This window comes from Heterodontus francisci, chromosome 33 (genome assembly GCF_036365525.1).
Source record: "Heterodontus francisci isolate sHetFra1 chromosome 33, sHetFra1.hap1, whole genome shotgun sequence".
NCBI classification, from domain to species: Eukaryota; Metazoa; Chordata; class Chondrichthyes; order Heterodontiformes; family Heterodontidae; genus Heterodontus; species Heterodontus francisci.
The window spans coordinates 45,922,034-45,935,117 of NC_090403.1; the positions used below are offsets into that span (position 1 = coordinate 45,922,034).

The 13,084-nt window shown below is 42.4% G+C and overlaps 1 protein-coding gene across 2 annotated transcripts in view; it reads right to left on the bottom strand.

Moving 5' to 3' along the window:
- The window catches only part of casc3 (casc3 exon junction complex subunit), a 28,698-nt gene that overhangs the window by 12,388 nt on the left and 3,226 nt on the right, over positions 1-13,084 (bottom strand). For both annotated transcript variants that reach the window (XM_068013463.1, XM_068013462.1), the window contains exons 2-5: positions 10,812-10,839; positions 10,021-10,073; positions 6,771-6,926; positions 4,971-5,122 (exon numbers count right to left, since the gene is read on the bottom strand). In XM_068013463.1, coding sequence (XP_067869564.1) covers positions 4,971-5,122; positions 6,771-6,926; positions 10,021-10,073; positions 10,812-10,839 — 389 coding nt within the window. The remainder of the gene's footprint in view (positions 1-4,970; positions 5,123-6,770; positions 6,927-10,020; positions 10,074-10,811; positions 10,840-13,084) is intronic.

Here is a 13,084-nt window from a genome sequence, read left to right on the forward strand (position 1 = left end):
CTTCATGGCAGGGCTTGCAGGTTCTCAAAGCAGCAGCTAACAAAACACTGCATGGAAAAATCTATTGGGCCAATAATACATAAATCAAATGTAAATATGTTCAACTAATGAATGCAGATGGAGGCAACTTGTAAACAAAAATGTCCCATGTATTCAAGTCACTGCAGTAAGTTTGAGTCTGCACTAGAATATATCAGTTGACCCATCAGACCTTGGTTTAAGATGTGTATCACCTTTAATGAAGCATCAATAAGGAACGTGGAAAAGCCAAATACTAAGTATTTGTAGCGACAGCAACGGCCCAACCCCTTTATGATTTTTGGAATAGTTTTAGGAGGGTGGGGCGGGGGGGAAGACAAACTTTGGTAAATTGGGAAATATTTACATCAACCTGTTTTTTTTCCATTTTGTTTCTGGTCTTTTATTGTTAAAATTGAGCCACTGTTGCAGTAGATAATTTGGCACAGCACGACAACTGCAAATATCTGCACTTACTGGGCTGGATTTTGTTCTCCCCCAGGTATCGGGTTCCATGGCAGGGGAGGGGTGCTGAAGATGCCCCTGGGAGAGGGCCGCCACACACCCCAACACTGGGAGTGCCCAGCCTGATATTACCAGCAGCAGAGAGGCCTTCTGGGCTCCCCCCCCCAACCCCCCGCTCAGTGACAGGACCCCAATTTGAATATTTAAATAAATTAACATGAATTAATCAACCTCACATTGCCGCCTGACGTCCCGCTGCGATCTTCGGCCCAGTGGCTGGCACTCCCACACCTTCAAATCCCCATCCAGGGAAACGAGGCACCACATTGGTGGGGAGGGGGGAGGCGGCACGTTTATCAGTGTGGTTGTGGGGGGGGTGGAGGAGAGAGGGAGGATGGAGCCAAATTAACATCATGGGTGTAGGGGATTGAGGGAAGGGTTGTAGTTGAAAGTTTGTGCAGTTTGGCGGGCGAGGAAAGTCAGATGGTAAAGGCAAGTGTTTCCGCGGTGGGAAGGGCCGATAATTAATTTAATTGTTATGGGGGGGGGGGGGGGGCAAAAGAAATGTATTTATTTTTTAAAATTCACTTTACCTTTAAACATTTAAATTAGCCGGTAGGACTTACAGCCCTTTAAAGATGGCATCAACGCCTGTGCACAGGCAGCTGACGCCATTGCCAGGGACAGACATCCTGCTCCCTCCACGTGATCGGGGTGGGGGGAAATCCATCCTGACTACTTAAACGAGCCGCCGCATGGAAGATGGCTCCACGACATGCGGGCTGCCATTTTTTTCACCTGCCGCCAACATAACTGTATGTAACGTGATTTATTGAAGTGCTCCAATTTTACAATTCAAAGTCTGAGTGATAATATATCAATTGTCCTGGACAATATCCATGCTTTGTTTTGCCATTGGCTAGGTGTCTTCACAGGTGGACGTATAAGATCCCATGGCACCATTCCAAGAAGCGCAGGGGAGTTATCCCTGGTGTCCTGACCAATATTTATCCTGCAATCAACTTCACAAAACCAGATTACATGTTCATTATCACATTGCTGTTGGTGGGAGCTTGCTGTGCACAAATTGACTGCTGTGTTCCCTACATTACAATAGTGCCTGCACTTCCAAGTATGTTCAGCAGGGCTCAGTACTGAGTCTCCTGCTTTTTGTAGTATATATTAACGATTTAGACGTAAATATAGGGGCCATAATCAAGAAGTTTGCAGACGAGACAAAGACTGGCCATGTGGTAGATAGCAAGGAGGATAGCTGTAGGCTGCAGGAAGGTATTGATGGTCTGGTCAGATGGGCAGTAAAGTGGCAAATGGAATTCAACCCGGAGAAGTGTGAGGTGATGCATTTGGGGAGGTCAAACAAGGCAAAGGAATACAAGATTAGTGGGAAAATACTAAGAAATGTAGAAGAAGTGAGAGACTGAGTGAATGTCCACAAATCCCTGAAGGTAGCAGGACAGGTTGATAAGGTGTCCTGTCCTTATGGAATCCTTGCCTTTATTAGCCAAGGTATAGAATAACAGCAGGGAGGTTATGCTGGACTCATGGGCGGCACAGTGGTTAGCACCGCAGCCTCATAGCTCCAGGGACCTGGGTTCGATTCTGGGTGCTGCCTGTGTGGAGTTTGCAAGTTCTCCCTGTGACCACGTGGGTTTTTGCTGGGTGCTCCGGTTTCCTCCCACAGCCAAAGACTTGCAGGTTGATAGGTAAATTGGCCATTGTAAATTGCCCCTAGTATGGGTAGGTGGTAGGGAATATGGGATTACTGTAGGGTTAATATAAATGGGTGGTTGTTGGTCGGCACAGACTCGGTGGGCCGAAGGGCCTGTTTCAGTGCTGTATCTCTAAATAAATAAATTGGTTAGCCCACAACTTGAGTACTGTGTGCAGTTCTGGTCATCTCATAACAGAAAGCACTCGGACGGTACAGAGGAGATTTACGAGGATGTTGCCAGGACTGGCAAAATGCAGCTATGAGGAACGATTGGATAAACTGGGATTGTTCTCCTTGGAACAGAGAAGGCTGAGGCAAGATCTGATTCAACTGTACAAAAGTTTGAGGGGCCTGGATAGAGTGGAGGTGAAGGGCCTACTCACCTTAGCAGAGAGGTCAGTGACTAGGGGGCATAGATTTAAAGTGATTGGTAGAAAAATTAGAGGGGAGGTGAGGAAAAGCTTTTTCACTCAGAGGGTGGTGGGGGTCTGTAACTCACTGCCTGAAAAGGTAGTTGAAGTAGAGACCCTCAACTCATCCAAAAGGAGTCTGGATATGCACCTCAAGTGCCATAATATGCAGGGCTACGGACCAAATGCTGAAAGGTGGGATTAGGATAGGTGGATTGTTTTTCGGCCGGCACAGACACGAAGGGCCAAGTGGCTTCTTTCTATGCCTTAAACGTTCTATGATTCTACTTCATTGGCTGTGAACAATTTTGAGACGTCCGATGGTCATGGAAGCACAATGCAAGTCTCATTTAATAAAAAAACTATTATAGGGCTTGAACGATTGCTACAAATAACCTGAGTGCCTATGTTGCCATCTAAACATGTCAAATATTATTTTCTAACTATTCCTACATGTTCATTATTCCCTAGCACTGAAATGCCCCCAAAGTCACATCCTCCGTGACTGTGAAATTGGTGCAAATTCCCCTCTCCCCAACTTTTGCAGCCTTTGACATGGTCAACCATACCATCATCCTCTGACACCTCTCGTGTTATTTCCATCTCAAAAGGACTGCCATTATTTGGTTCCACTTATAACTAGCCAGAGCATCTTCATAAATCATTTCTCTTCCTACTCCATTACCCCAGATCTATTCTAGGCCCCTCTACTTCCTCATTTATATGCTGCCCATTAGCTTAATCCAAAGGCATTGGATTGGCTTCCCCACCCATTTGCTGACAACATCCAACTTGACCCCTCCACTGCCTCCACTACCAGACTTTAACAAACATCCAGTGCAGGATAAGCCATAATTTCCTCCTGATCAACTTTGGAAAAAAACAATCCATCGTCTTTAGTCCCCACCAGAAATTGCTGACCCATGCCATGACTGCAGCCCCTTCCCCAGCCACTGTTTTAATTTGAACAGACTGCTCGCAACCTCATTGTTCTATTCAACCCCATACTGAGCTTCTGACCCCATATCTGCTTCATCATAAAGACTGTTTACATGCAACTATGATATCACCTGCCTCCAGTGATCTACTCCTGAAGCTCTCATTCATGCCTTGGTTACTTCCAGCCCAACTAGTTTTTTTTTTCCATCTGTGGGATGTGAGCATCACTGACAAGGCCAGCATTTGTTGCCCATCCCTAATTGTATTTGAAACGGTAGCGATGAGCTGCCTTCTTAAACTGCTGCAGTCCATCTGATGCGGGTTTACCCAGATTGCTGTTAGGGAGGGAGTTCCAGGATTTTGACTGGCAATATAGTACCAAATCAGGATAGTGTGCAACTTTGAGGGGAACTTGCAGGTGGTGATGTTCCCATGCATCTGCTGCCCATTTGGAAGGTGCTGCTGCAGCGCAACTGTTAGATTGTACATAATGCTGCCACTATGCAGCAATGGTGGAGGGAGTGAATATTTAAGGAGCTGGATGGGCTGCCTATCAAGCAGGCTTTTTTGTGTCTTGGATGGTATTAAGCTTCGAGTGTTGTTGGAGCTACAATCATTTTAATGCCCTTTTGACAGCCTCGCATACTCCAGGCTTTGTAAACTTCAACTCGTCCAAAACTGCCACCTGCAACCAGCCCTGCACCAAATCCTGCTCACCCAATATTACTGTTCATGGTGACCTACACTGGCTCCCCGTCCGCTAATAGTTCAATTTAAAATTTTCAGGTTTAAATTCCTTTATTGCCTTCCTCCCAGTCCCATACCCCAGAATGTTACGTTCCTCTGACTCTGGCCTCATATATTCCAGCTCCCCACCCCCCCAAACCACTTCAGCATACCACTGGCAACCGTGCCTTCAGCGGTCTAGGCCCTATACTCTGGAATTCCCTCATTAATCCCCTCCTCCTCCCTGCCAAACTCTACTTAAAACCCAGCTTTTGGACAAAACTGTTAATATCTTCTTCTTTGGTTCAGTGTCGACTTTTGACCAATTACCCCTCTGTCAAATGCCTCAGGACATTTTTCCACGTTAAGGCACTGTAAAAATGCAAGTTGTTGTAGGTTATCCCGTAATCAGGAATTTTATGGGAAGTGGCTTAATCTATGTTAATCCTTTGGTTAGGTAGACACACAGCTGGATTATACACTTGCCTTCTTCAAGAAGAAGTATGAACATCTTACAATTTCCATTATAGGGACTAAGGCATTTTTCATGAATAGCCCCTTCCCCCAAAGTGATTTGGTTATCTGAACATTGCAACAATAATTTAAAATTTCTAACTTTTCCAGTATATTTAAAGCTCAGGCTTAAACTCAACCAAATCAGAAAACAATCCATTACAAACCTCACTTCCTCAGGTTCAGTGTGCCCTCGGAGGTCATGTTCAAAGAAGAGTCCTTTCCGTGGGATGTAGGCAGGGTTTTTTCGATCCTCGTCGTCGTCCAGTTGCCGCCTGTTCTTTCTACCCAATTTATTTTCAATAGGCTCTGTACTTTCCTGCAGGGAAAAAGAGGAAAGATCAAAAGACTTGGTATGACAGTAACAATCTGCAGTACAGGAATTAAGCAGTCTTCACCTTTATTGACTTTAAAAAGCAGATAGCTGCAACCAGTTTCTGTCACTTTGCCAAATTGCGCCACTCTGAATATGGACTGTTACAGGCCCCAAAATATTTTTTCAAATCTCAATTTTCTTTTCTTCTGAAGTCATTGACTTCCTGCTGGAGATAATAGTTCCACAGATAGATTACAGAAGTGGGAAGTTGTGTGTACAGTCTGATAGTAAACGTCCACTGGCTATACTAGTGCAAGAGCATCATAGTCCCAGTCTACTCCTGTTCTAGCCTGATGCTCTCCCACACACATGCACTTCCGCTAGCGATCAGAAGCAGGAACCCAGGCCAATTTTCTTTTTCCTAACTCAGAGGCAGAGCTCAACTGTAGCATTCCATGTGAGATCAGCTAACTCAGCACAGACTAGAATTGTACCTGGAGTCTTCCTGAACCAAATGGCTCAGTTGAGCCTTTGGGGAGCCTGTTTTTTTACACACAGAATTTCTACTTCTCTACATCAACATTCCTAATTTTAGAACATTTTAAAGGCACTTTTATGTTGTGCTGATGACTGCTGGGTTCCCCAAGAACGTACCATGGAAAGCTCACAGCAAGTCTAATGCAAAACGGTCATGATGCTCTCGAAGACATGCTAAAAATGGATCTTCCCAGTAGCTGCTGGAGTTCCAGCAGTTTAACAATGAGCTTCCAGCTGTACAACACCCACATTCAGCGGTTACCTTAAGACAGCATTCAAGATGTACCTGATTTTATTTGCCACCTCCTTTGAATTCCATTACAAAATTTACAAATCATTGTTTCTTCTTGCCCTTGAAATTCTAACTGTGCAAAAGGATGACAGTCTTCAGGTTCATTTGTAAACACTGGTCAGAAAGCGCATTTGTCATCAAGAAATTGCTGGGGATCTCACTGTTATCCAATCTCATCTCATTTTTATAAATAGGAAAAGGTCACTTGAACCAACAAACTTGTACCTTGCTAACTGGACTCCATTCAGTCTAGTCTTTACATTAAAACAATCATCTTGCTTCTCTTTCAGAGACTGCTGTATAGCTCTCTGTATTTGTGTCTAGTACTTTGTGCTACAGTTAGCTTGGCTCAGCTGATAGCACTCTTACCTTTGAGTCAGAAGCTTGAAGTTTCATGCTTCACTCCAAGAACTGAACAGACAAACTAGGCTACCATCACAGTACAGTGTAATGTTGCCTGCCCTTTGGATGAAGCATTAAACTGATGCCCTTCTACCTGTTCCAGTGGACGTTAAAAATCCCATGTTGCTTACCAAAAAGCAGCTCTCCCAGAATATTGGGCAACATTGCTCCTTCAAGTAATATCACCAAAAATAGATTTCCCTACATAACAAGTCACTGCAGTGCAAAATAATCCACTGGTTGCTAAGTATTTTGAGGTGTTCGCAAGAGAAGAGATTAAGTTTTTCATTATTTTCTCAATGTATGCCCATGCTCCTCTCCTTTTGTGTCATTCCACATATCCCCACACTTCCTATTAGGTTTATTAAAGATTCAAACCTGCTCCCCAATCATGTCAAAGCAAGTAGCAGTTTCTGTTACCTGTCCATCTCCACTCTGTCTTTCTCCAGTAATCTCTCCTTTCTCTTCAGGTTTTCCTTCTTTGGGCAATTCATCTGCGTCCCCTTCGTTGCCTAATTTTTTTACTTCTTCCTTCTGAACTTCCTCATCACTATATTCGCCTTCCTCTTCATCCTCCTGCAAGCAAAGATTTGTTAAGTATTGGTAACAAGGACACACCTCAACAAGTTCAAATCAAACATTTTATATTATGACAAATGGCCTTTTTTTTTTTAAAAACTGAAGTAACCACACCCTCACCCCACCCCACCTTCCTGTAACCCCTCCATCAACACCAACACCCATCCCAATATAGATCTATCTTCAGTTGACAGGAATCATACTTGCACCATGCTCCCCTCCCAAAAACAAAATCACAACAGATCTACTTACTCCCTTTCCAACAGATGTATTTACATTGTAGGACTGCTTCAAAAACTAGTAGTTGCCCAAGACTCCTTATGTCGGAACACTATTTGTATTCTACAGCACTGAAACAATAGCTACAACTGTGCACCTGCAGTTTAATCAAGTCATAATATGCAACTTTGTTTCTAGCTACTTTACCTTCCCCAGTAGCTGAGGGTAGGTTGTCTTTACCTAGCTAGCTAAAAAAAAACACTGCTGGCCTCATCAGTCAAACTGGCTTGCTCAGACTGACAGCTATTAGATTAGATTAGAGATACAGCACTGAAACAGGCCCTTCGGCCCACCAAGTCTGTGCCGAACATCAACCACCCATTTATACTAATCCCATATTCCTACCAAACATCCCCACCTGTCCCTATATTTCCCTACCACCTACCTATACTAGTGACAATTTATAATGGCCAATTTACCTATCAACCTGCAAGTCTTTTGGCTTGTGGGAGGAAACCGGAGCACCCGGAGAAAACCCACGCAGACACAGGGAGAACTTGCAAACTCCACACAGGCAGTACCCGGAATCGAACCCGGGTCCCTGGAGCTGTGAGGCTGCGGTGCTAACCACTGCGCCACTGTGCCGCCCTAATTAGAAACAGCAAAGTTTATACTGCTAGAGGGATGACTGTGCTGCAGCCAGAAGCAACAGGTCTGTCTTAAAATGCCGATAAACAGAGTAATGCTGCTAGATAAATAGGCTGCAAGTTCTGGAATTCCCTCATCAAACAGATGTGGAAAAAATGAAAGCTGACCTTACCCATCTTACGTACTTGTACCATAAAAAGAGAGAAACTCACTAAATAAAATGGTGACTACGGCTAATTCTCTGCCAACTGCATGAATCAAATTAAAGTGCTCCTTTATGCACTGTGTGTAAAGGACCACTTTAATTCGATATAAACACACAAATAATTAGTTAAGATATTAATAATTAAAGGACGTTGGCATTAGAAGTGACTGAGGGCAAGAACACACGGGTAACTGTCTTCAAGGAACAACGTTCTGAAAGCTGTTTTACTCACATGACAGTGTGATATGATCACATTAAGATCATTTCTGCTCAACACCATTATGATCAATATGCTAGTCGGGCTCTCCATCTCCTCAAACTAGAAAAAGCTATGGCACTTTGTTCTCCACCCTCCACTTTTCCTCAGTCCAGAGACGTTCGGTGGCTTCTACAGGTGCCAGCAGCCCTCTGGCACCTCCAGCCCACCCTCAGTGGCCACTGTACATACGTGAACGAAAACAATGAGCGCCACCCCCCACCATCTACATATGTACACTTTCTACAACTAATCACTACAGCAGCAGGACTTCTGGTTAACGTAAACTCATGAGCTGCATATGACAATATCAATCCACAGATACTTCACCAAAGATACAGCAATACAGGAACATACATGTTGGGAGCAATGGGAATTTCACAGTACTCCAGAACTTGTTTTATATTCAAGAGTTTTTTTTTTAAATAGAGATTTATATCTGATTGGAAGCCAGCAGACAAGGTAGCTAAACATTCACATTGTGCATACAACTGACAAAAATCATTTAAGATACAGTACATTGCTTTTATTGTTCTCCTGTTAAATAGTAAGTCAATACTTTTCCCTCCTCCTCCCCATCAGTTCCCGAATACGTGCCCAGCTAAATTTGCACAGTTAAGGCTCGTGGAATATGGATATCTGGCAACACTGAAGATGATTTTAAGTATAAAGTGTATCTGCTGTGAAATTTTCTATCACACATCAGCTCAGGTCATGTTGCGCTGTTACAAATTGCGCCTGCCTGCCATCTTATTCAAAAACAATCCCCCTCCCCACCACCCCTAAAGCGTGCAAATCCAGAACCACCATTTGACATTCACGTCATTGCTTTGAGTGCATATATTCCTAAATCTTTAATTTTAAAATGTATGCTGTCTGACCTAATATACATTCAGATGATTTAAAACTATATTTACACTAAAAATGTACTCTACATAATTCAATCAGAAAAACACTCAAAAATACAATGCAATGAAAAACTGCTGATGGAATTATTTTTGTATATACAAACACAGAGGGAGGAACACTCAAATCCAAGTTGCTGGCCATACTTCCGATTGCCAAACGAAATAAGAGTCAAGAGCAGAACAAGTTGGATCTTGTAAAAAGATCAGAAGCAAGTGCAGTCGAAATGCTGCATGGAAATAAGCCAAAATGAACTGGAAGAGATGAGACAGACAAGCTCATCAAAAAGATGTGAAAGAAGCCAAAAAATAGCAGAAACCATTTGGGAGACATCAGACAAAACAGGTTGTTCAGGAATAGGAGAAAGGAATCAGGCTCAATGAAACCAGATCAGAAGGCAATTTCTCACCAAGGGAGAGAAAGACAGAAAGAGATTGGGTGAGAAGCAGGGCTCAGGAACAGGAGCTGCAGAGTAGAGCCAGGAGAGAAAGGAGAGAAGAGTGCACATGCAGAGTGCAACCAATTGCTGGAAGGTCACAAAGAGCGAATGCACCACAGGACTACTCTAACTTTTGTCACTCACACCAACACAGAAAAATAACAGAAGCCAAAAATAAACCTACAAATTTGGCAACCGGTAGTACTTGCCATCAAATGAGAATGGTAACATTCATATTGCCAGCACAGGTATAAGGTACTGTACCTTTGCCACAGCAACAGTACCCTGCCTTGCCACCAGCAGCACAAGTATAATATTCATTGAATACCACCTGCCCACTATCAGCACAAGAATGATACAATGCTATTCCTTCCAATACACAGCTTCAGGCTTTGCAGTTATCAATTGCTGCACTTACAGATTTCTGAGAACCATTCTCTTCAGCACTTTCATAGTCTGAAAGCACAACAGCTGAAATCAAAGAAAAAAAATTAGCAAATTTGTAATTAAAGTAAAAGCACTGCAACACATCATGATAGTACCGAGAAAGTGAACACAGAACCAATCTTTGCTATTTAAAAAAAAAAGCCTACTCAACTTTGAATCACCAGAAAACATAATTGGAGAGATTTGTCTGGTAGCTTAATGGGTAAATACACTGTCTGGTGTGGTATTAATGGCCCCTGATTCATCCGTGGTCTGTGCTGTGTTAGCTGATTGCTGCAATGCAATTATGGGGGAAGGAGGAAATGAAGGGCACTGCATTACTAGACTTGGTGCTGCTGCACGGTAGGGGGGGGGGGGAAAGGGGGAGGTGGTGGTGTATGGGGTGGCAATGAGGGCTCCAGTATCTATAGGCTAGGAGGCAGGCAGAGGAGGCAGGCTCATCACTCCACAATGATTTCTGCTGGAAAGTGCTGTGACTGTCAAGTGAGGACAGGATCTGGTTGCATTGCACGACCCTCCATGGTAAAACTACCTGCCAATATTCATTGCCAATGCCTGGGGACCATACCCCAGCATTAGTTAGTGTCTTTGGAGAGGAAAGGCAAAGATAAATCATCTGCAACCTGCGCTCTCATTTAATTTGTAAAATTGCTCTCCAAATTAGGTATAGGAAGATGATGTAGCACCTGAAATGATGCCCTAATATTTTGTAATGGCTTTTGACTGAAACCAGTAAAGCCAGTGTGCAGCCATGGTACTTACCATCACCTTCTATGCCATCTTCACTCTCCTGCGAAAGAAACAGACTTCTGTTAGTATCCATCCTATGATAATTTCTCTTTTAAATTGATGTATATGGGCCCTGTGATGTGACTCGATTATTTATAGTTGATATTTAGCATCAATATTTACATCTTCCACTGTTGCCAACCTACACATGTACATACACAGCGCAGTAACAAAGACTAGCAAGAGATTTTACCCCCATTCCCCCTCAACTACTACGATATCGAGCTAACACAGAACATTACAAATTAGCAACACTATTAAGATGTGAATATCATCTCACTATAGCAAGGAAATGGATGCAGTGAATGTGCAAGTGCATGCTTTGAGCAGCCAGCATCGGTTCTATCATTAAGTTCTTCATAACCCTGCAATTCACATGTTCAGTAAATGACTCTAAGCAAACTACACCTCTGCCACAGAACAAAAGCAACAGAACTGACTCCCCTGCTGTGCTTATTGCCCTTCAGGGATGCACATCAAGTTCAATGCTGGAGTCAAAACCTGAAAGATTGTCCTTACACAGAACCCTATACAGCATGAAACACCTCATGCACTGATTCAAATCACATTTTAAACTATTAAATGTAAACAAATTATCCAAGCCTCAGATTTTTAAATAAAAGGCAAAATTGGTATTAATTGGAGAGGACTACAATTTCTTATTCTCGGTGAAAACTCCATAAGGTGACAGCTACCAATGTAAAGCCACCTGGAAAATGGGTCATTAAATTATATGGAATGAGTTATTAAAAGTTTTACCATGATTAAAATCGGAATTAAATAGACACAGTAGAACTCCAGCAGCCAGAATCGTTCTATAGTCAACATATTCTGACAACTATAAAAAAATAGTATTACAACATTGACACTGGAAATCAAAGGCTCAAAGGTTAATAGCACCAAGCAGAACCTGTCCAAGCACAAACATTGTACTGTCCAAAAAGTCACATTCATAACCTCACCAACAGATGCTTCATGAAAAGGCACTTTCTATCATACATTACTATGAGACTTCTTTAAAAAAGTAAAGCAAAACTTTCAGATGAGAAACAAATTCCTGTTTTATCATTGGTAATAGGTACTTTAAAACATTTTGAAGGTCTTTTCTTTGCTAAATACTAGCACAAGTAATCTGTAAAAGGTTTGCCTGTAGGTTCTCAAAAAAAGCAATTGCTCTAGGATCCCTCACACAAAGAAATATTCAACAGATGCTTCCGAGTCCCATGCAGTAGGCAATTCTTGCAGATTCAATACAGGAGTCGAGAACTCAAAACATAGCAACCTTACAGAACATTACTGTATACAATACATCTTTAAAGTCTCCAAGCCACACATTTTACAATACAGGGAAAGTCTCATGGATCAGTTTACAAATTGGTTGGGGCAGGAGGTTTAAAGGATTATGGTGAACCATATACATCAATTCACAGCTCAGAAACAGTGAGATGTTAAGACTGTCTGGAAGACTCTGTCAGAACAAACCTGCTGATTGCACTATATTCCATGATAAGCGATTATAATGGTAAAAAAAATCTAGGCGGGTCAGAACTGGTCTGAATTAAGAACACTTGAGTGAAACAATGAATACTGTTTCTCATACTGAACAAGTTGGGGGAGCTGTCATAGAACATCCTTAAATCACAATCTTCAAAGTTGTCCATCGATGATTCTAAGGCAAATACTTGGCATTAAGAACAGCAGTTGCAAAAAATCACTTGCCATAAAACTAAAATGAACTGGTCTGCCAATATGGCAGAAATTGAAAATGTAATTATGTGTTATGAACAGCTGACCAGTGACGACTAGTTTATTTCATATAAAACATCTTCTATGTCAGCCCAATTAAATGACCATTCATCTCCCACTGTGTTTTGTGGTTAGGGCTATTAATTCTGATCTGGTGTGTATTCCATATTGAAAACCTCTCCTCATGACACAAGAAGCAATAATGCTGTTTGGCTCTTAAACCAATGTTTTCTAATTTTCCAGCTTGACACTCTCTCAGCACAAAGTACTCAGAGATCTTTGTGAAAGCAGTGGATGTCTTCCTAGTCAAATTAGCTAAAGTCCACAGAAAACTTCAGCAAACCAAAAGTGGGCTGAAGCAGTAGGTTGGCAACTTTGAGCTATTATGGCAATGTGACAATGCCAAAAAGTGGAAGACTCCTGTTGTCACATTATATTATTAGAAATAATGAGTTCATAGTTTATCTTGCAGTCTTCTCCCAAGTAGATCAGCCAAGTAA